General features: G+C 41.0%; 1 protein-coding gene across 1 annotated transcript in view; it reads left to right on the plus strand.

Annotated features, from left to right (window-relative positions):
- SPATS2L (spermatogenesis associated serine rich 2 like) overlaps positions 1-20561 on the plus strand; it is a 169011-nt gene extending 148450 nt beyond the window's left edge. Inside the window, 5 exon segments of the mRNA XM_030325740.1 lie at positions 4927-4985; positions 11208-11317; positions 13887-13989; positions 16853-17073; positions 19659-20561. Of these exon segments, the coding sequence (XP_030181600.1) occupies positions 4927-4985; positions 11208-11317; positions 13887-13989; positions 16853-17073; positions 19659-20054 (889 nt within the window). The 3' untranslated portion in view covers positions 20055-20561.
- Positions 20562-22887: the final 2326 nt, after the last annotated feature.

The following is a 22887-nucleotide window of genomic DNA, read 5'->3' on the forward strand; positions in this document are numbered from 1 at the left end:
CAGGTCCTGAGGGCATTTGGAATTTTTTAGACACAGTCTTTCATACCCTTCCTTCGATCTGGTTCTCAGCTTGATGTAATGCTGGCTCCTCACTGTCTGACAGCCTGCTAGGGAACAGACTGGCCTTTACTATGAAATCCTCTTCACCCTCTGTATCTACTTCCCTTCCACAATCCTGCTGCCTTGTAAGTGAAAGCCAAAGAAACCCTCAGGTGTATCTTACTGAGATTCTTGAGGGAAGTTTGGAGAGAGCTGCTTCAGTCTGGCACCTAATCCTGGTTTGCATTCAGTTCATGGGTTCTGAGCAGAGTCCTGACTCAGCAGAGATTCCTGGCTTGCCTTTCTGCACATGAGGTTTGAAAGCAGTCATACGTAGCAATGCTTGAATTACTAAGATGCTTGAGGACAATCTTTTGTTGAAATACCCAGAGGAATGGAAGCATGGTTTGATGCCAACCTCACAGCTTTATCACACCCTCAAGTGGGCATTAAGCAGATTAACAATTTATTGTGAAAACCTTCATTCCTCCTGTTGGGCCCCAGAAGGCCCAAACTAACCACTGTATGAATATCCAGCTTTGTTATGCGTTAGACCTGGGGATATGTGTTATACCCAAAATGTCCATCTCGTAAACCCTCTGGGCACATAATTATGTTAACAAATTTAATCAACAAGAATTTACCATGATCTTGTAGCTAGTAAAGAAATTAGCAAAGGCCCGTTCCTCCACCATTGTCTCCTCCCAACACGCACACACAGGCTGCAGGGTTCCCGGGTCTCGGCCTTGTTCCGGGACTGAATGCGTGGGAGGACTGTGGGACCCTGCCAGGGCACTCCCCGTGCTGTGCTCCTCCCCCACCCATGGGAAGGCTAAGGACACCCACTCTTGTATTGGGTGCATGTATGTCCTTTAGTTATGTGTACCTTGTGTGCCCTCAGATCCCACAGACTCTAATTAGGACATTGGTTTCGGGTGGAGGAATTTCTTCTTGCCCTCATTTTCTTCCCTGACCGTCTGCTTTTTGCTTTTCCCCAGTAAATTTGGCAGGTCCTCTCCCCTTCCTCTCAGCTTTCCCCAAAAGACTGTAGGCTCCACAGGGATGGCAGGGGGCTTCATCCACAGCAGCATTCCCTGCCTCAACACCCTCGCTGGCACATGGCAGGCACTCAGCAAATACTTGTGCAGTGTGTGTGGTTTCTAGTGCTCTTTGTGGCACATTCCTGCACTGCCGTCCCAAACCTGTGCAATCCTGCTACACTCCATTGCTTAAGAGAATGGAGCACAAGCTACCTGCAGGGCTCACATGACCTGTAGCCCATCCTTCAGCTGGAGTGTCCCTGCTCCTAAGTTCCTAAGAAGTGGTCCTGGACTCCTATTCATGTCCAATGGAAGTCAAAAGCCCTCTCTAAGATTTGTGCCAGTTCCAGGGTTGAGGGTGGGCTCCACATTCTCACCCTCAGTCTGCCTTCCCATCTGTTCAGCATCAAATTGACCCAAACGTGGAACCCAGCCACCTCCTCAGCTGACCATGTGTGTGTTCACTTGCGCACATTCAGACCGGCTGCACCAAGCACAGTGAAGATCGGGCAGTCCCCAGGGAGGCTCATATCACAGTCCTCACAGTGCACACCTTAGACTTCTGGCTCCCGGAAGTTCTTTTGCCCATCCCACTACTGGTGATTTCTCCCAGGGCCTTCACTCTGTACAATTCCCAGCCTTCTTGATGACTCTTCTCCCTCTCTCTTCTGCCTCTCTTTCTGTAGGGGCTGGAAATTCAACACATTTTCTTAGGCAGAGTAGCTTAATCGCATTGTAATTGGGGCTCCTGAGTCCAGATTTCTAGGTTCTCCTCTTATCTCCCTAATAGCTCATCCATTAGCCTTCTTTTCCCTAAACTAATACAGAACAGCCCTCTCTGAGAGGGTTGTTAAAAACAAAAACAACAGGGGCGCCTGGGTGGCGCAGTCGGTTAAGCGTCCGACTTCAGCCAGGTCACGATCTCGCGGTCCGTGAGTTCGAGCCCCGCATCGGGCTCTGGGCTGATGGCTCGGAGCCTGGAGCCTGTTTCGGATTCTGTGTCTCCCTCTCTCTCTCTGCCCCTCCCCCGTTCATGCTCTGTCTCTCTCTGTCCCAAAAATAAATAAAAACGTTGAAAAAAAAATTAAAAAACAAAAACAACAAATTGCTTGGCCTGTATTGGCTACATGTGAACTTGACAGAGAAGCTAAATATACCTTATAATCACAGGAGCATAAGCCTGTTGGCCTAACTCAGCATTTCATATGATTAATAAACGCTGGTTTATGAATAGATGGCCTTTGGAAAGAAATTCAAGAAGCTAGTGATGGTAATGGTGGAGACCTCCAAGGAAGGGAACTGAATAAGCTGGGACAGAGACAGGATAAAGACTTCCTTCTTTTATATTCCCTGTGTTTAAAGCACATTGACATCATACCTATTTAATGTCAATAAATAAGGTACAAGTATCCTGATGTGCTGGCTACACCAAAGTGATCATATCCAGTGATCTTAAGCCATATGCTTCATGGGGATAGTTGATATCCATACTTGATGGATTAGGCTTAGAGCCCAGCTCTGGAGAATGTGCCATTCACTCTACACGTCAGTTCTTTCCATGAGGATTTCCTGGTTGGAAAGAGCTGAGCTTCTCAGCATACTGTCCTTGCTCTCCAGGTGTTCAGGTTACATCATCTGGATGAAGAGCCCCAGAACTCCTATAGATATATCCCTTCTTACCTTGACAGAGATTACAAAATATTACTCTTAAGAGGAAATAAATTTTCAAATCACTTTAAGTTTTAAAAGTACACCCGATGGGGAAAAAAGTACATCTGTTGAAACAGATAATAATTATGGAGATAACTGCAGTGTATTAAAGCATGTTAATTATGAGTTCATAATCAAACTATACAAACAAGCAAAAAAAAAAAAAAAACCTCATTGGTTACTTTGGGGGGATGCTAAGGAACCAACTATCGTTTTGAAAACTGATACAACAGCATTTACCCTGCCTTACCTACTTAAACGGCATGATAACCCAAATAGCTGATAAGAGAAAGTTTCTCTTTGTGAAAGTCTTCCAGTAAATAAATGAAGGAGTGATAGAATTTGAATATCCCCTTTTTAAAACCCTATTGATCTAGGCAACGATCATCAATGGCTAATATAAAAATGGAGATGTCCTTTGTATTTCCTATCAACTTGTTGTGAGATGGAGGAAGCCAAATACATTCAGGTTTGTTTTTTTTTTTCAAGAGGAATATTTATAACTGTGTTGTGTCATTCTGTGTCTGCCGGTAGAAGCAGATAACAAGGTATTCTTCTCAGAAGAAAAAACAAATCTGAATCTAATCAAATTTCTGTATCTCATCACAAATTCATAGGAAAATTAAAAGAATGGGTTAAATACCCATGGAGATGTAGTCAGCAAAATTCAGACTGTGGATAGTGTAGCAGGACAAACAACCTGGTGTATTCAACAAATGAGTTGCAAAGAAGAAAAAAAAGAGATGGGAGGGAATCTATAGATTAAAACAGATTTAATAGACAATCAGCCAGTTGCAGTGCTCGGAACTTATTTAGATCCTGGTCAAACTGATAAAAAATCCGTATAGGACAATTAGGGAGATTTGAACACTGAGTAGATATCTAATAACATTAAATTATTGTTAATATTTTTAGATATTATGGTAATACTATGGTTATAGTCCCAAAAAGTCCTTATCTTTTTGAGATATGTATTGAAATATTTATGATGGAAATGAAAATTTAAGAACATCTCACATCTATGCTTATATATACATAAGGATATATCCTTATGGAAGGATATGCTGTTGACTCTTGAACAATGCGGGGGGGGGGGGTTGGGGTGCTCCCCCATGCATAATCAAAAGACTGCATGTAACTTTTGATTCCCTGAAAATTTAACGTTCAGCCAACCATTGACCAGAGGCCTTACCAATAACATAAAGGGTCAATTAACACACACTTTGTATCATATACTGTGTTCTTACAATAAAGTAAGCTAGAGAAGAGAAAATGTTATTAAGAAAATCATAAGGAAAATACATTTATGGTAATGTACTGTATTCCCCCCCCCCCTCAAAAAAATCCACATATAAGTGCACCTACATAGTTCAAACCCATGTTGTTCAAGAATCAACTGTATAAAGGAAGTCTCATATGTGTTGCTGTTGTGAAGGGAACTGGGAGTCAGGATGGAAGAGAAACAAACTTCTAGACAGATAATTATTTACTTTATGCAGGTAATACTTTTTTCAAAGAACTAACCAAAAAATAATACAGTGGGGTGGGGAGGGGGAAGTAATTTGAAGTTGAAATGCTTCTTTGGGGGAATGATAAGGCATAGACTCTTTGAACATGTGGATGGGTAGACCCAGATGATATTTCCCAAAGTAGGTCCCAAGACCATCTGAATCAGAGATGGGCTCACCTCCCTGCCTCCCAGCCAGAATCTGGAGGAGCCATGCACAGAGACATTTGAGAACTACCGCCCTTGATAACCTGAATGGCAGCTTTTCAAATACTCATTACATTGTTGTGGAACTTTGGAATTCATAGGGCAAAAATACTCCCAAATTTAAATTCAAAGCAGCACAATTCTGAAAGTCTGAAAAGGCTTTTTTTTTTTTTTTAGATTTGCTGACAATGATTTAATCAGCAGATGTCACTATGAAATACTTGAGAGCATCCCTTCCGTGTTGCCTCATTTTTGGAAAAGGCAGAGTGTGCTGCTGGCATTGTAACATAGAAATATTTATGATAATTTTGTCTTTTGTTTAATGAAAATAATTTTTCTTTTGCTTCCAGCGCTTATTAAAAGTTTATCTTTGATTAAGCATTCTTTGCTTTTGTTTTTGTTTCCCTCCCCCTTCCCCCCCAGCATCATTGACAAAGAAGTTTCATTAATGGCAGAAATGGATAAAGTTAAAGAAGAAGCCAGTAAGTAGACACATGGTTGTTTGGTCAGGAGCCTCCCAGTCAGAAGCAATCCATAGGTCGACTGACGACTGATATGGATTCTGAGTGGGGTCCTAAAACTCACACTGATTAATGAGCTCTGTAACCTTAGGCAAGTCACTTAGCCCCTGGAAACCTCAGGAACCTCATGTGGAACAAAGTCAGAGGAGTAGCACCACTGAGCGCACAGCAGAATAAGGCACTTGGCAAATAATAGCTGTTAGCTGTTTAAAATTTTGTGCGTATAAAGGACTACTGATAGTTTTAATCAGGTTTAACATGACATTGAATTTAAAATTAAATTTTAAAACATAAGTTTTTAAGCTTTCACAACTCACACATCTTTTTTTTTTTTTAGTGTTTATTTTTGAGAGAGAGACAGACAGAGGGCAAGTGGGGGAGGGGCAGAGAGAGAGACAGAGACACAGAATCCAAAGCGGGGTCCAGGCTCTGAGCTGTCACAGGGTTCTGACTCAGGGCTGGAACCCACCAACCATGAGATCATGACCTGAGCCAGTCAGATGCTCAACCAACTGGGCCACCCAGACACCCCAGCAATTCACACATGTTGCTATGTTACTTATACAGTCCTTTTCACTTGTCCTTTCTTAGGTTCAACTAACACAAGTTTAATAAACTAAATTCCCCTAAAAAAATTTAGTCCATTTGAAGTTTAGTTAAATTCCCTCAAACATTTTGAAGTACATTTATAAATTTAATCCATCTGATTTTTTTCAAGCACTTCAGATGCCTGACAAGGCAAACTCACAAACCTAAGAGCAACATATTCCAAGCTTTTAAGCAGCTCTTATAAGATTAATAATTCAAACTTAGAATTATACTAAATGAAGTTTTCTTAAAACCCTCCCGCTTCTGTTTACAAACTTAGTCAAATCGGCTGACACCTGCCAGATTAACACCTCAAAAGAAAATCAGTTATGTGTTTTAAATCAAAATCACAAATGGGGATGGTTTAATGTAATAATGTAACTGTTTAAACAATAAACAGATGATCTTGATCATTGCAAAACTCCTAAATTTAACACAAAATATCAGTATACCTTCAGTTTGATTTGTTTTATCTTTATACTTGTTTCTAATTCTGAATTTTCCACTGTTGTAAGGTAACTCAACAGCCAATAGGACAGGACTATCTCAAATAGGCTGAGGTTCATGGGCTGGAAATTTTAACTGAGACAAGATGGCTCAGTCAGATTCAACACCAAGCCGAAAGTGGAGTTGCCGAGCCCTTTTTAATTATCGAATTCAGCCTGAAGTTGTTAATGGGAGTTCTAAAACCGTATTTTTCAGCTGGGATTTAGTTTTATAGTTCTTATCTCCTGGGCATTTAAAGTTTTTCATCCTTACCCAAATTTTATCTTGTTAATTGAATGAATGGCACTCTGTACCCCAACCTGGTTTCAGCTAAATTCCTTCCCCTTTGACTGCAATGCCTTTCTTTTTATCAGAATGAAGGATCAGAACAGATTCCTCATTCTTTTTGTATTTTTCTTGCCTGGCCCTTGGTCATAATTCAGTAGTCACTTTTTATGGAAAATAGCTATCAGTGTGTTTGTTACACAGTCTTTTAAAAATAATCTTAAGTAATATGTTAGAATCTAAAATGCAGCAAGTTTTATTAAATAAAACTAAATGTGATCCAGGGTTCAGCTGTGGAATATTTAGGTAGTTATGCAATCCCTTTGATTGTGAAATTATTTTACTCTTATGAAATCTGTTGATTTCTTCAGTAAAAGTTGATTACTACATGATTTGGGATTTTCCCTGTTTCTCAGGTATAGCTTATTTTTTCTTTTAAGTTTCATGTGCTATTGATAAAAATATTCACAGCCAGCACAGACACAAATGTTTCTCTAGTACCAAAATGCAAAGTTACTAGCACGTCACTTTCTAACAGGTTAACGAAAGACCACAGATTTCACATGTTCATTCTATCTCCTTGAGACAATAATATTAGGTGCCAAGACCTGTGGGATTTGGAGTATCTCAGGAGAGCATCCTTGTTTTTCAAGTTCATTCAATCAATAAACATGTACTATGTGCTTTGTATGTGTTATATACTGTCAGAAACTGTGTTAAGCAGCAAACAGTAAACTTTGGGACCTGCACATAAAGAGTTTCAGCCTAGCTGAAATGGCAAGACAGTTGGCAGGGTTTGCCTAACTTCAGTAATTGATGCCATAGCTCTGGTTTTAGAACTGCCCAGAACGTGGGGAAGCCATTTTGCATGCATTGGAGGCAAGCAGAACTGAGTTCAAATCCAGGTTCCACCTGTTTATTGGCTGTGTGACCTTGTACCATTTTGTTAACTTCTCAGAGTCCAAGGTTACTTATCAGAAAAGGGGGAATAAGAATAGTATGTATCTCAAATAGTTATTGTAAAGATAAAATGAGAAATATATGCCAGGCACTTAGCACAGTGCCTGACACAGTACAAAAAGGGAAAAGTACTTACTGGTAAAGAAGTTGGTCCAGCCTTCTCATGTGACAGCCAGAAAATGGAAGCCAAAGGGGTTATGCAGCATCTCTCAGGTGACATGCCTGTGTCAACTATATGTCTTCTCCACAGGCACAAGGAACCACTGAATTTCCCTCCACTAAGAACTGAACTGTCTTTACAACCACCATCTTGAGCTTGTTCATCTATGATCTCAAGTACTTTCCATATTTTCTATTTGCTGCACATGTTATAAATCTTATTTCCTCAATTATGACATAAGCCCCTCTATCTGTCATGGCATCTAACACAGTGCTGAAAAGACTGTAGGTACTTCATAATATTTGTTAAATGAATTACTGTAATTAGTTAGTGTAGGCTGTCGGATCCAATATTAGTAATTGCAAAAAGAGGATGTATATTCTAGATGACTATATCTCACTTTATTAATCACATTTGAGGTTAGCATCTTTTAGTGTATGATACTGAACATGTCACGTCAGTGATGTCATTTAGCTCCACAACAGCCTTACAAGGTATATATGATCATGACATTTACAGATGAAGAAACAAAGCATGTTGCAGTGCTGTGGTCTCAGACTTTGAGTGAAATTTTTTTGAAATTTGTTTGAGGGTAATTTTGTTGAAGGCCAAAATAGGTGTGTTCTTGGGATATCAAATTGATTGCCGATCTGGGAAGAAAACATTACTTTATATTAACAAACACAGATATATTATGAGGTAAAAATGCAGGATTCCCAATAATAAAAAGGGTTCCAAAGAATCTTTGTGCTTGAAAGCTTTGTGCCTATTTCAAGTCCACCCTCTGCTAAGGAATATTACTTGAGAAGCCCTAAAATTTTCCATGGTTCAAGCAACAAGAGCAAGCTTCCAATGTGTTGCAAAAACTTGAAGGAATTATAAATCCTATTGAGAAAATGGATTTCAGCATACCAGATACTGTTTATAAAAGTACCTAAATAATATTAATGAAGTCATGAATGCAGTGAAAATTAAAGCTTTATGAAACTGTCTCCCTCTACAGATTTCCAAAAGGATGGTGCTTGCAAAATATAACTTATTATTCTATTTTAAATTTGGGGATCAATGAATCTTAGGATCTGATCTGGCTTTGTTTTTGCTTTTTGTTTCTGTGGTTGATGTTTTTGAGGTGAAAATGTTGGTGTCCCCACAGAATTCTGGCTTTAGATCTCAAGTTTTAAGCCTTTTTCATAATGAAATGCTTTGAAATGTTAATGAGACTATATGTAAAACTCATCCCAACACTTGCTGATGCAAAATATTCATTTCCATGCACATTTGCATGAGGGTAAACTCAGAGTTTATTGGTGATCTTGCACCTGCATTCCTATTTTAGGGCCCATTTATATCTATTTCTACAAAATCTTTTGTGTGAAGGCCCAAGTTTTTCTCAAAAAGTACAATTATCCCTAATTGTCACCGGTCCCACAAATGATCCATTAAGAAAAGTCAGATCTGTTTAATTGTGTAGTCATGGTCTGCTGACCCCTTCACTATCTGCTCATCAAGTCTAGGCCTTCAGAATTTTTTATCTTTGCAAGAGCAAAATACTTTGTTTCATCTTCCCGCTCGAGAATCGTCTTTTCATACTCCAGACTTTAGTCCCATTCCTGTGGTGAATTATAATGGCAGACAAATAAATAATCAGCCAAAGGTATAAGTGCTGAATATAAGTGGCCCTTCTAGAAAAGGAACTTCTCTCCTTCTTTGCATATTCCTTTTGAATAATGGATTGATTCATTCATTCAGTCCTCCATTCAGCAAACATACATAGTGGGCACCCACTTTGTACCAGGTCCAAGTCGGCATGGACACAACCGTAAAGTGCAGCCTCTGCCATGATTGGAGACGCCTACAGGGGCCAGGCTGGTAACCTTAATGAGCAGGGCAGAGGGTGACCATGGCATGCTGGGCGCCATGCTCCATCTATAATGGGCAACAACAACTCAGGGGTAGCCAACGGTTGCCACATGGCAATGCTGGCCAACTTTGGCCAGAAATGCCAATATTTTAAGGGAAGCCAGAAATCCAGGTTCCAAATGGAATCTCCTAATTTTCAAATGTGGACAATTAATTTGTAAAAGTAATGTGTGGACCAAATAAAACACAGGTACACTATGGCCCGAAGTGTTAGTAGGCCACCTTTTTGTGACCTCTGGTCTGACTGGGTAACTGGGACATCATTCAGTAATACATCATCTGTGTTCAGATGGAAATTCTTTTCACAGCCATCGTAGGGACACATTTTACACTAGCTCCTCTGTATTTTGAAAGACTACAGGCACAGATCAGCCTCTGCTCAGCTACATGGTATTGTAAATGGGAAGCAGGGGGAGTCCTGGTAAAAAATCAAAGCATGATTAGAGTAGTTTGGCAAACAATTAGGCTTTATGAGTTACAGATTACTTATTTTATTGACTTCTCAACATTGGTATCAGCATAGAAAGACAATGTTTCTCTGTTTGTGGAATAGTTTATAGTTTGCAGGAGATCTTAACTCTTGATTGCTTCTGAACTTTTTTGGGAGTTTTTAAAGTGACTTTTTGACATTTATAAATTAAGAACTCTTACAATCAGAAATCGTATTGTTTGGCTCCGCAGGTGTGCTATAAATCTGGTCTAATAAAGCAGTTGGCCTTTGTTCAACCAAGAAGTAATGTGAATCCAACATGGATATCATCTTAGTTGAATGGACTTCTTTTTTCTTGTAACTCAAAATTCTTGTCCAAAAGAAATGAAGGCAATGCATATGTGACTTAAATTCAAGAACTTCAAGTTATCTATTGGAAGATGAAATTTCATATTTAAATCTCACCCTATGTGTTTGTATGCATTGCTTTTGAGTTCTGTGATCTTTTGAGAAACACATACACGCACACACACACACACACACACACACACACAAACACACGTTCACCTGTGGACTACTACGTTTACTTGAACCTTTAGGTCATCTGACAGATGTGTGAAATATGGCACCAGAAAACTCCCTGGTGTCTTCTCTGCATGTGCAGATGCTAAAGAGTATACACAAATCCAGTTCAAGCAGGCTTTTACTTAACCTTGAAATTTTTCCATGGGGGACACTTAAAACAAAGACAAGACACTCTCTGGTCTGGAACTTCTCTCTGACTGCAAAAATGAAAACAGATCTGCAGAGTATCAAAAGCAGACGCATTTTTTAGCTCACATAAAGCCAGTAAAGTAAAACTTCTATGTCGTATTCCAATAATAAACCTAGTTGCTCTAAAGGAGTGTTAAAGGTCTGATAATGTTAGAATTTAATAGTGGACACAAAGAATGGTTTTTGTTTAGTGGACTCCTTTTCTTTGCAATACCATTCAGATAGGATTTTACTAAGTGTCTTTTTCTTGGTGATAGTTGTTCTGAGTAATGCGCAAATTTGAAAGTCCAAATTAAGTAAGTGAGATCAGACGCCAATGAAGAAAACAAAGAAGACTGTGGGTGTACAGTGAATCAGAAGGGACCGTGTTTGATTTGGGGATTGGCAGATAAGGACGTACAGAAATGGGTGATTGGTCATGAGCACCAGGAGCAAACCCACCTCGGTGACCAACTCAGAAAACATAGTCATGGTCCAACAGAGTGATCAGTGTGTTGAGAGAGAACTGATACCAAGAAATTAGGTCACTTAATATGTTTAGGTCTCTGGCCCTAACGTAGTATTCTTTCTTATTTGGCAGTGGAAATCCTGACTGCTCGTCAGAAGAAAGCAGAGGAACTAAAGAGACTGACAGATCTAGCCAGTCAGATGGCAGAGATGCAGCTGGCTGAACTCAGGGCAGAAATTAAGGTCAGTTCTAAAATATCCCAGCCTGAACTCTGAGCCAGAGATCTGATCCCCATTATGTTTGTTTTGCATCCATAGAGTGCTGCTCTCTGTGGACCTAACATCATATACCCAGCTCTCTTTCACAGTGTTGAACTAGAGCATTCAGAAGGGCGAAGAACCAACTTAATCACTGTATTTAACTATGCTATGGTTTGAAGGGATATATTATTACAGAGAAGTACGAGCTATTTTCTTAGGCAGTGGAGACTGACCCAAATAAAATCTATTCAACCATGAATTATAGCTGGAATGGGGGGTATTATTTTCACCATATGTAATTTAGGTGTATGTATATAAACACACGTGTGAGTACACAGTGAGTATGAACTGAGTGTAACAGTAAGGATTCTAAATCACACACAATATACAGAGACTTCTTTTCTGTATCCTTTTCTAGCTCACTTGCCCTTTTATTGAGAATACCACCACAAATATGTATTTATTGGATTTCTACAGTTGCAAGCAATAGAAGCTGACCCTGGCTAACCTCAAGAACAAGTGGAATTTGAAAGAATATGAGTGCAGCTCACCAAAGTGTGATCTGAAGACTCCAGGCTACACTTAGGCAGAAACCCAGGCAGCCACCTGGGTAATACAGGCAGCAGTAATTACCAGACACTCTTCGGGGCCCCATTAGAGTGCGTGACCTTCAGATGTCATCACCCTTTGTGCCACCCCACCCGATTCGCATCCCAAAGAAAGAGATTCTGATTGGCCTCCACTTGGATCACATACACCATTTGGCCAAGGGATGCCTTGATTGACAGACCTGCCAACACTGCGGATATCTGAAACTGCACTGGGGTATGGTAACCAGAAAAAAATGGTTACCAGAAAGGCGAAAACAAGTATCTATAACAAACCAGGAAATTACAATTTATACATTTTCCCTTCTCCTCTTCTCTTTCCCCAGTATACTAAACATACACACATGTATACATGCACTTGGCTTCTAACCACCTTCGAGAGTCTCGAGTACCTTGAGGACTCAGCTGCTACTAGGTTTTACATAGGATTGTCTGCTTATCCAGGCAAAACCTGGTCGGGCATGGTGGAAAGTGGCAAGTGACTTTTGAGTCCCTTCTGCCCTGGTGAAGCATGAAGGGGAGCCCTGTGAGGATAAGGACTTCCTCCGAGGGTCCTGTGAAGTCCTAGTGGCCTTTCCTTCCTCATCTGCTCTTCTGGTCGTTGTTGCTTGCAACCAGTCAATTGCAACTTCTTCCTAACTAGTCTCTCTCCCTCTGCTGTCTCCCTCCAGCCTGGTCATCCACCCTAAGACCAGAGTTACACCCCAGAGCAGATCTGGTCTCCCCCAGTTTGGTCCACCCTTCCCAACAGAATAAAATCCACAACTGGACTCCAGTATATATATTCCAACTTCGAGCTCTCATCCCTTGTTAGAACATCAGGTGAAGAATATGAAGTTGCCAGTTTCCTAGTCTATTGAAATTTACTTATTTTCCAAGTTTCATTTCTGCCTACCAAAATCCCACTCATCATAAAATGGATAATGGCACAGGCTTTGGAGTCAAACAGTCCAGCTCGTGTGACCTTGGGTAAACTACTTTTCTCTTAGATTCCTAGAACCTTGATTCCCCTTATATAAAATAGAGATAATAATAGTACTGACTTTGTAATAATGTGATCAGATGAAAATGAGATTATCTGTTAAGAATTTGGCCCATGTCTGGTAAGTGATCGGTAATTTTTTTTAATGTTCCAGCACAAATGCTCCCCCTTACATAACTCTTTCTCTGTTCCCCTCTGTAGGAAATAATTCTTCCTCTTTTATATTCTTAAAGCACCTTCCACATTCTACCTTATATTATGTTTAGTGGTATCTGTTTCCCTTGCCATGTGGTAAACTCCCTGGCAAATTCAGGAGGGACTGAGTCATAGTTATTTCTGTATTTCTCACTCTGACATCTACACACAGATCTAAAGTTTAAATGAATTGAAAAATAATCTCTTTCCCACTTCCTGTTAAAGGAAGTGGGAAATTCTACCATTGAAGACATTGAAATCTTGAAATTCTACCATTCAAGATAATGTTTTCTAGTTACTAAAGGCTTTTTGCGCTTCCTGGTTCCTGGCTCCCTATCACAACAGGGAAGGATGACGTGTCTTCTCTCCAGGGATAATACCTGAGCAAGCCATTGGCCAACTTAGGAAGACTGACAGAATGCAGCCCCAAAATTTGTAACAGGACAAAACATGCCAGAAGGAGCGCAAGGGGTGCTAAAGGTTAAATACATGAGTCCAGACACACATTTTGCCTGATCACGGTTTTCTCCAAGTCTAGGCAGGGGAAAGACAGGATCCTCACCTATTCCCAGAACAAGAAGGTGATGATGCTCCAGACCGGTCAAACCAAGCCTGATTTAATGGAGCCACACGGTGACAGACCGGCATGACTGCCTTCCTGGTTAACACCATCAGTGGTAGCCGAAGAGCAGAGTGAATGAATCTGCAGTGTGCCTCAGTCATTTCTGTAACTGTGGGGCTCCTGTTTTACTTCTCTTTCCTCCAGCACTTTGTCAGCGAGCGTAAATATGATGAAGAGCTCGGGAAGGCTGCCCGATTCTCCTGTGACATTGAACAGCTAAAGGCCCAAATCATGCTCTGCGGAGAAAGTGAGTTTTGCATACTTGCTAAATAATTCTGTGTGAGTAAGCTTGGTGCTATTTGGAGTTGATATTGGAAATGTCAGGTGTGCGGTCCCCCAGCGGGGTTAAAGCAAGGTCTAAAGAGATTTAATGATCTAAGGTCATGACACAAGTCACTAGAAATGTCAAGATTTGAACGTTGAGTCTTCAAATGCCACTGCCCATCAGTAAATCCCCAGGATTTATTAAGCAGAACAGAACAGGTCAACTAGTCTATATCTTTTGCAAACTTTTCTTAAGCACTGCCAGATAAACTGCCTCTCTGATTTCAAATAGTCTGGTTCCACAGAGACCTGTTACACTGAGAGCCAGTCTCCCTAACAAGTCTGGGAACAATCGGCTCTTGTCGTAAAGGGCCCAGCTGTCATATGTGCTCTGCTCAGCAGTGCTGGGAGCCTCTCCCCTGGTTGGCTCTCTGTGCTGAGTGAAGTCTGAAGATAATGAAAGACTTCGCTTCAGCCATTAGCTTTAGTCTTGTTCGCTATTAAGCCTTAATTAGAGCAGTTAATGTGCAACAAAATTGGCTGATCTTTTTTTTTCTCCTACTCCAGCCCACCCACCAGGGGAGGTGGGAATGAACAGTGAAATGGCTTTAAGGACAGGCACAAGGGGGAAAGAAGGACTAGTGAGGAACATGGAATACCCACAACCTCAGAGTCAGCTGAAAATTTGAGATTTGGCTGCATTTTTTTTTTTCAGAGTTGAAAGTGCTTTTTTTCTTGATCTAAAGCTTGATCTAAAATTAGAGAACTATGTTAAAGAGAACTTGACATTACTTCTATGTAGCTTTTGCACTTTTTATGTGCATGTTTAATTTGTGTAAGTTATATATTACATCTATAATTATACTACATGTTACAATTTATACTATACTACATAATATATAGTAATATGAGATGCTTTTACCATTTTATAACATATGGCTGAGACTTTTCCATGTCAATATATTTAACTCATAATTTATATAAATATAATTGATGTGAACAGTCCCCTGATTGTGGACATTTAGGTTGCTCCCAAATTTTCACCATTAAAGTAACACTGCTGTAAGCATCCTTGTTCACATATCTTTGGCAGTTATTTGATTTTCTGACTGCATTTCTTTTTTTATTTTTTAAGATTTTATTTTTAAGTAATCTCTACACCCAACATGGGGCTCAAACTCACAACCCCAAGATCAAGAGTCATATGCTGTACCAACTGAGCCAGCCAAGTGCCCCCTTATTGCATTTCCTTTAAATTATTTTCCTTTTTTTAATACATGTTCTCTCCCATATATAAAAATCTACCCATTTATCATTCTCTACCCCCAGCTTTTGCCCCATCTCTAAAAACGCAGACAGTCTGCTCCACAGTTGGCAATTTAACTGCCCAAGCTACTTTCCATTTCAGCCTGGTGATGAGCAAGACCCTGATGCCAAGTGACTGAAGAGGGGTGGGCAGCTCAGCTTGCCTGCTTTCCTCCAGAGCACGTCCAGTGCCATCTAGTGGGAGGAGCCATCCCTTACCAAATTCCAAGGGTCCACATGAAAGTCAGCCTCCCCTGTTGCAGACAATAGTCTTCAAAAGGCTCTTTCCAGATCAGCTTTGTTGACAGCATATTGGAAACCCACAGCTAATGAACCAGATATAGTTGTCCCTGAGCTGTAGGAAAGAATGACCCCCGTGAAACTGATCTAGTGAGCACAAGAGCCACTGAAACCCCCTGGTCATGTTCGGACAGCCCCCAACGTGCTGTCACACCTTACCTATAAATAAGGGGACTATTTATCCCTTATTTGGGGGATAAATGATGCATCCCTGTCCTTTCCATTTCTAATGTTCTATGATCCCTACTAGTCACTGCTAATCCTCTGGAAGAACCCTAGGATTAAATCTGATCCAACAAGGGTAGCAGAGAAAATTACTTTTAAAAATTGGTGACAATTTTAAGATTCAAAGGTCTTACTGTCCAGCATGGCATTCAAATTCTGGTGAACTGTGAGAGGGAGGTCATAACTTTATCCTTGAGTGATTCCCTCCAGCCCTGATTCAGCATAATCACATAGAAATCATCCCATCAAAAACCACCTCTTTCAAAACCAGCGGGAATGGTGATAATAAACATTGAGCAGACCTGCCTGAGCCTGCTGGGAATCTGTCTGATTAGTCTGCATTGACTTTAGCATTGGAACTGGTGCAGATTTGCAGTGGAGCTGTAGCAAATGGGGTTGAGAAAAGGCCAGATAATGTGGCTCTCATGGAATATGCAAGATGCTTTAGGTCATGTTTGGGGCTGGTAGGTCTGGCCCTGTTGTCGCAAAATATGCATGACCCAGGCTGACAAAATTCCTGACACCCAACAGGACATCATGGCTCTGATGAGCCAGGTGTCCACATGCCTCCTGGTTTTTCTGCGTCTCTGCTGCACCCACTGGTCTAAAGGTCTGACAAGGAGGGCAAAGAATGGGTTTGGTAATGGGGCAGTCAAGAGGCAAAATACACTTGTGGACAGGCATGAGAGGATACTTCCAAGATTTCATTGTCTCTCTTCCTTTTGTGGTGCTTAACCTAAGGAATAATATTAACGTTGCTCAGATATGTCTTATTTCCTACAAATGTTTCCCAACTTGGATGATTATGCTGTAATGACAGTTCAATGATTCACACTGAAGAGCTTCACTGGCCTCACAAACACAAAAGTGCCCTTTCAAATAACAGCTTTAAAAAAAAAAAAAAAAAAAGGAATGTTTTTACGAAGCTTCTGCCACTTTCTCCCATCTTTTAACCGGTTACTAAGGCAGGAGTGTTCATGGCATAGCCCATAACACCACGCGCTTTCTTGTTGCAGTTACACACCCAAAGAACAACTATTCCTCAAGAACTCCCTGCAGCTCCCTGCTGCCGCTGCTGAACGCCCATGCAGCAACCTCTGGAAAACAGAGCAACTTTACCCGAAAATCATCCAATCACAACAAGGCCTCAGAGGGTAAAGCAGCAAACCCAAAAATGGCGAGCAATCTTCCCAGTGCTGCCGACAGCTCTCACCAGGCCGTGCCAACTAATAAGCAGGTAAGCCGCTCTGGGGAGGCAGACCCTGGTGCAAGGTGCCGGGCAGAAACCACCTGCCTGACCTCGGAGGCCTCCATCAGCCACTGGCCTCGCAGAACTCCCCTGGTCCATCCAGCCACATTTCACGGGCACTTTCCTAGGTGGAGGAAGTGTCCTTAGTACACTGTGGCATTAGGAGAGTCCACCTGAATGAGCCAGCTCTTCCTGTGCCTTTGGGGCCACCACCCCCAAGCCCTGGTCACTGGCCCGTGTGCAGAGGGGACTCACACAGATGTGGGAACAAGACTCTGTACCTGGCCACTGACGCTACTGGAGGGAGGGAATCTGACATTTGGTTTTGAAGATTCTTTAATTCCCATTGATGTGTAGTTTATCAGTAAGAGGCCAAAGTTAGCTCAAATTTCTCTCTCTTGGGCTTTTGGTAAAGAGAATACATTTCAAAATGACATTATTAATTCTCATCTGCCGTAACACCTAAAAATGTAAGTGTCCAAAGGTCAGTCTTCCTTCATTCCTTTGCTCCTCCACTATATGCTTGAGAAGTGATTTCCCTCTTATCATAGGAGAATGAACAGGAAATGGAATTTGATGATAACAGACGTTGGGCATGCTATAAAGACACCTTTCATGAATTCTAAGAAAGAGAGCTCAAATAAAGAGACTTTTTAAAAGCATTCCCAAATGCTGGTTTTCTAACAAGTGCCCTGTTGGATTTTGTGGTCTAGGTCTTTTAGAATTCTCATTAATTACACTGACAGACATTTCTCTGGCCCCAGGTATCTTCACCAACTCTAAAACAGCACTTTGACAAGGAGCATTTCATATTTCACATTTTCATAGCTTTTGTTCACAGCTTTTGTTCTTTGGTCATTATTAAACCCCATACTAAAATTAAGTCTAAAATTTAGTCTGGGCTTCCCTTTCACTTCTTTAAAAACAAAAGCAGCCAGATTAAATGCTAGCCGCATAGATACTTTTTCAGCTCACTGTTATCATTTTCAGCAAAGCATTTCAGGCAAAGGCTCATTTAAATGGAAACATATACACAAGCCAGAGCCCTGTAGACCCAGGGAAGAAAGGCCCTTGTACCAGGCCCTGTGCTTTCTCCCAGCCACAGCCATCCCTGTGGAGCAAGACCAAAGAGATGTCACTACTCAGAATCTGTATTCTCCCAAGTACTCAAGATCCTGGAATTCTATTCCCAAATGGCACCAAGCCTGCTCTCAGGATTTTGTTGGACCACTTCCCTGGATATATCACCTTGAGGGCAGACCATACTACCAGTATGCACACTCCTAGGTCCAAAGGATGATTGTTCATGGGTGTGAGGACAAATCTTAAGTGTGCAGGCTGAAGTGTCCACATTTGTGTGTGCAAGGCCCACTCACAATGTTGGAAGGAGTCAGAGGGAGGAAGAGACAATATTCACTCATATGGTACATGGGCTTGCCTTTGTGCTCTTGGCCTGGGCCTTGAATTATTAGGGGTGGATCTGCCATAAACCTATACCATCCCATCACAAAGCACAAATGTAGAACTTTATAAATTTGTAAGTCATAAAATTACACATTTTAATAGTAGAGATTTGATTTTCAACCAAGGCCCGTATTCATGGAACAACCTATTTATGAATCTTGTCAGGAGACAGTATGTGAAATGGGAATAGCTCCACCACTTTCTAACTGTAGACCTTGGGCAAGTCCTTCAAATTCATTATCCTCATCCATAAAATGAAGCAAATAATAGCAACTGTCTTAAAGGGTCAGTGTGATGATAAATGAGATGGTACCTTGCTTGATGCCTGGAACACTTTAAGCCCTCAATAAATGTTGGCTGTAACTGACCTCATAGAGTTCAGAAATCTTTCCCTTGTACAGAGACCGACAAGCTAACCATTGCTTACTTTCTACTCTTCCATTTATATTCTTGGTTGCTGATTTGTTGAAGGCTGCCAATTTTCCAGTATGATGTTTCGAAACTCGTTGGCTAAGAACTATATAAGGTTTAGAAGAACTAATTACCTCCATGAAAATACATGTTACTTCTATATCCTACCAGGATCTACCAGATACACCTCATCCTTATACTTACCCAAGATAATATTTCTAAACTATGATATTTGTTTCAAGATGATAAAATTGAAAAACTGCTTTAGACAAGAAAAATTACAAACCGAATTTTAAACAGAATTTTACATTTTTCCTCATACATTGTAATGAGAATTCATATTTCTAGTCTATTTAGAAGGTCCAAGAAATTTTCATGGTAGAGAATCATCATTATCCTGCCTCTGTGTTACATTCATTACATTATATTTTAAGCATATTTTATGGGATTTCTTTATCCTGGTTCTTGATTTGTCTGTCTTATACTCTGAAACCTCTCTTCCAACATCAGTAATTGGAGTTCCACTTGCAAGACTGTCCACTGTTCTTTTAAGCTTTTATCAGCTTGACCTCATTTTCATCTTGTCATTGTCTTCTAGGATGTAAAAAAAGCTTACCTGTGGCTTAGAAATTTGGTTTCCCTGATGGTATCTGCGGTTTGTTGGCACCTAATACCTATCTCTTTTCTTCTTTTGGTAGAATGGATCTTCTAGCCAAAGACGAAGATTTAATCCACAGTACCATAACAACCGGCTAAATGGGTCTGCCAAGCCCCAGGGCAGTGGTAATGAAGCTGATTTGATGATGAAGGGCAACAACCGCCATGAACACAGAAGACAGCCGCACAATGGCTTCCGTCCCAAAAACAAAGGTGGCGCCAAAAACCAAGAAGCCCCCTTGGGAACAAAGATCCCTGAGGCCCCGGCCCATTCAGAAAAGCCCCGGCGAAGGCAGCACGCTGTAGACAACTCGGAGGCCAGGCCTTTCCGGGGTAATGTCACTAGGGTTTCACAGTGCAATCTCTGCCCTACAAGAATAGAAGTTTCCACAGATGCCGCGGTCCTCTCAGTCCCAGCTGTAACATTGGTGGCCTGAGCTAGGAGAGAAAAAAGCAGTTTTCACTCAGTTTTGGTTCCCTGCCCGAGGTGCTGACCCAATTCGCTGCCAAAAGAGAGTCAATCAGAATATACAAACCCTATATGGTTGTGTCATCCTCTCTTAATCATTTTTACTAATTCTAATAATCAGCTCTAGCTTGCTTTCATAACATTTCATGGCTTTGCTTGATCTGTTGATGCTTTTTCTCACCAAGACATTGCAGCATTTTAGCCAGGCAGTATTTACTCATTTGTTAGGAAAATCAAGATGTGGCTAAAGATCAGAGGCTCAGTAGCAACCTGTGTTGTAGCAGTGATGTCAGTCCATTGATTGTCTTTAGAGAGTTAATGTTGGAAAAAAAAAATCCTTACTGATCAGACAAACATGATCTGCTGAAGACACATGCGCTTTTGTAGAATTTAACATCTGGTGTTTTTCTGAAAAAAAAATATATATACATATATTGCTTTATTTGAAACAAATTAAAATATGCTGCATTTGATACCTGGCTTGCTTTTTTTTTATTGATGCCTACTTTATTATTAAATGTAGTACTTTCAGGAAAACTTTAGAGGTTGTGGCACAGATCTCTCCACAATACTCTTTCTCTTCAGACAAGTCTTTTTTCAGAAAAAAAAATAATGCCTCACAATGGCCCCTGCCAGTATATTGCCCGCATATAAGTGGATATGCACCCCAGTCATCTTACACACAATGTGGTAGTTTGGAAACCTTGGTTGCAAGTGACATAAACCTCAGCTCAGCCTAGCTTAAACAATAAAGACAATTTATTGGTTCAGTGACTGAAAAGTCCAGCAACAAAGTATGCCTTGGGTCCAATTTGATCAGGGCTCCAGCTCATTTCTCTTGATTACCTCCGCTCTCCTTCCTCCATAGGCTGACAGTGTGTTCAGAGTGGTGGCAAATAGTTGCCTTACTTCTAAGATTCAAGTCCATGCCCTACACTGTCTAGAAGAAAAGAGATGCTCTGCAGATAGCATGCATGGGGAGCAAGTATCCTTATCAGAAGTCCCTGCAAGGGTCTTGAAAATCATTGGCCCAAGGGCGCCTGGATGGCGCAGTCGGTTAAGCGTCCGACTTCAGCCAGGTCACGATCTCGCGGTCTGTGAGTTCGAGCCCCGTGTCAGGCTCTGGGCTGATGGCTCAGAGCCTGGAGCCTGTTTCCGATTCTGTGTCTCCCTCTCTCTCTGCCCCTCCCCCGTTCATGCTCTGTCTCTGTCCCAAAAATAAATAAACGTTGAAAAAAAAAAAATTCAAAAAAAAAAAAAAAGAAAATCATTGGCCCAGATTGCAGGTAGGCTTGTCACTACACCAATCACCAGACTGGGGGAGAGGGCAGCAAATAAGATATACTTATTAGCATAGACTAATGGGAGTCCAGCCCCGCAGAAACACAGGGGCTGTGTGGGAAGGGCTACTGTTTCCTCAGGAAGAGAGAATGGACACTGGAGGGCCCAAGCCCCACAGAACCCCACGTCCACTATCTTTGCAGGGCACTTCAATAAGGGCACTTCTTCCGTCCAACTTCTTTGTGTCCTACAGATTGGTTGGCTTCTTTCAAGTGCAAATGCTTATTTTGAGCTCAGCGTTAACATTTTTTCTGGCGGCCCAGGTTCAGTGGCTCCCCTCCACAGAGCGGCCCTGAGCAGCGGCCCTGAGCCACGCAACCAAGTACAGGAGGATGTTTGCCTTCTCCGCAGAGAGCTTTCTGAAGTCTCTGGATGTACCTAGAGATTTAATAGGAATTTTAAATGTTAAGTCACATTCCAGGAAGGAAGGAAGGAAGAGGTGTTCGTTCAAATAAGAAAGATAAATGTTCAGGACTGCAATCCCTGTTTACTCCATCTGAGGCCCTGAATTTATATTTTACAAGACAGAAGGACTTTGCACAAATTTTGTGTAGCAAGATTTGGCCTGCCACTGAAAAAATGTCAGTTTAATATGTGACCGCTTTAAAGATGAGTCAAATAATTCTTGCAGCAGGAAAACACTACATTTTCCAGGTCAGGAGTGTACCTGCCTTTGTGAGCCTTGGCCCCTACCACTCTCAGCCTTGACTGACTGCTCTCAGGGTTAAGACAGCTCAAACACATTCGTAAGCACATTGCAAATGCTCCCAGCTCACAGAAAAGAAATAAAACAGAATGCTAAAAAGTGTTCAGACCTAATTATGGTTTTTTTCCTAGATTTTGCCTTTCTTATGAGACCCTGGGCATGTGAGCATTTACTAATTTGTATGTTTGAAATGGTAATTTCAATATTGTAGTGTCACTGTCAGGCCATTTAAATACTATATTATGTCTGCTCAGGTGGAACTATTGTGATCCTGTCGCATTCTGCCATTCTTTTAAAATGTTTTAAACTCCTTTAAAAAAAAATCCACAGGCAGAAGCACTCTCCTGTCTCTGCTTAATGCACAATAGCCAGAAAAATAGATTCTTCACTCTTAAACATTTCTTTAGTAGAGGTTAAAACATTTTAATACCCATGAAGATTGAATAACTTCAAAACTCACCTACATTGTACCAAGACCCCATCTGTGAAATTCAAACCTCCCTGTTGGGTTCCCATTACATTCCAAATTTCCATTCCATTTGAGAATCTCTGCAGACTCCAGCTCTGTCCTGTTGAGCCTATCCTAGGGGTGCTGAATGCAGCAACACTTAGAAAGTTCAACAGAAGTCATACAAAATTCATCCTCAATAAAAGACATTATGACAGTTTGAGGGAAGAAACTAGAAACACAACATATCCAAATTAAAGCTCAGTTCACAAGTAGTTCAATTCTGCTGGCATCAGAAAAAGAGAT

The sequence above is a fragment of the Lynx canadensis genome, chromosome C1 (assembly GCF_007474595.2).
Source record: "Lynx canadensis isolate LIC74 chromosome C1, mLynCan4.pri.v2, whole genome shotgun sequence".
Taxonomy (NCBI): domain Eukaryota; kingdom Metazoa; phylum Chordata; class Mammalia; order Carnivora; family Felidae; genus Lynx; species Lynx canadensis.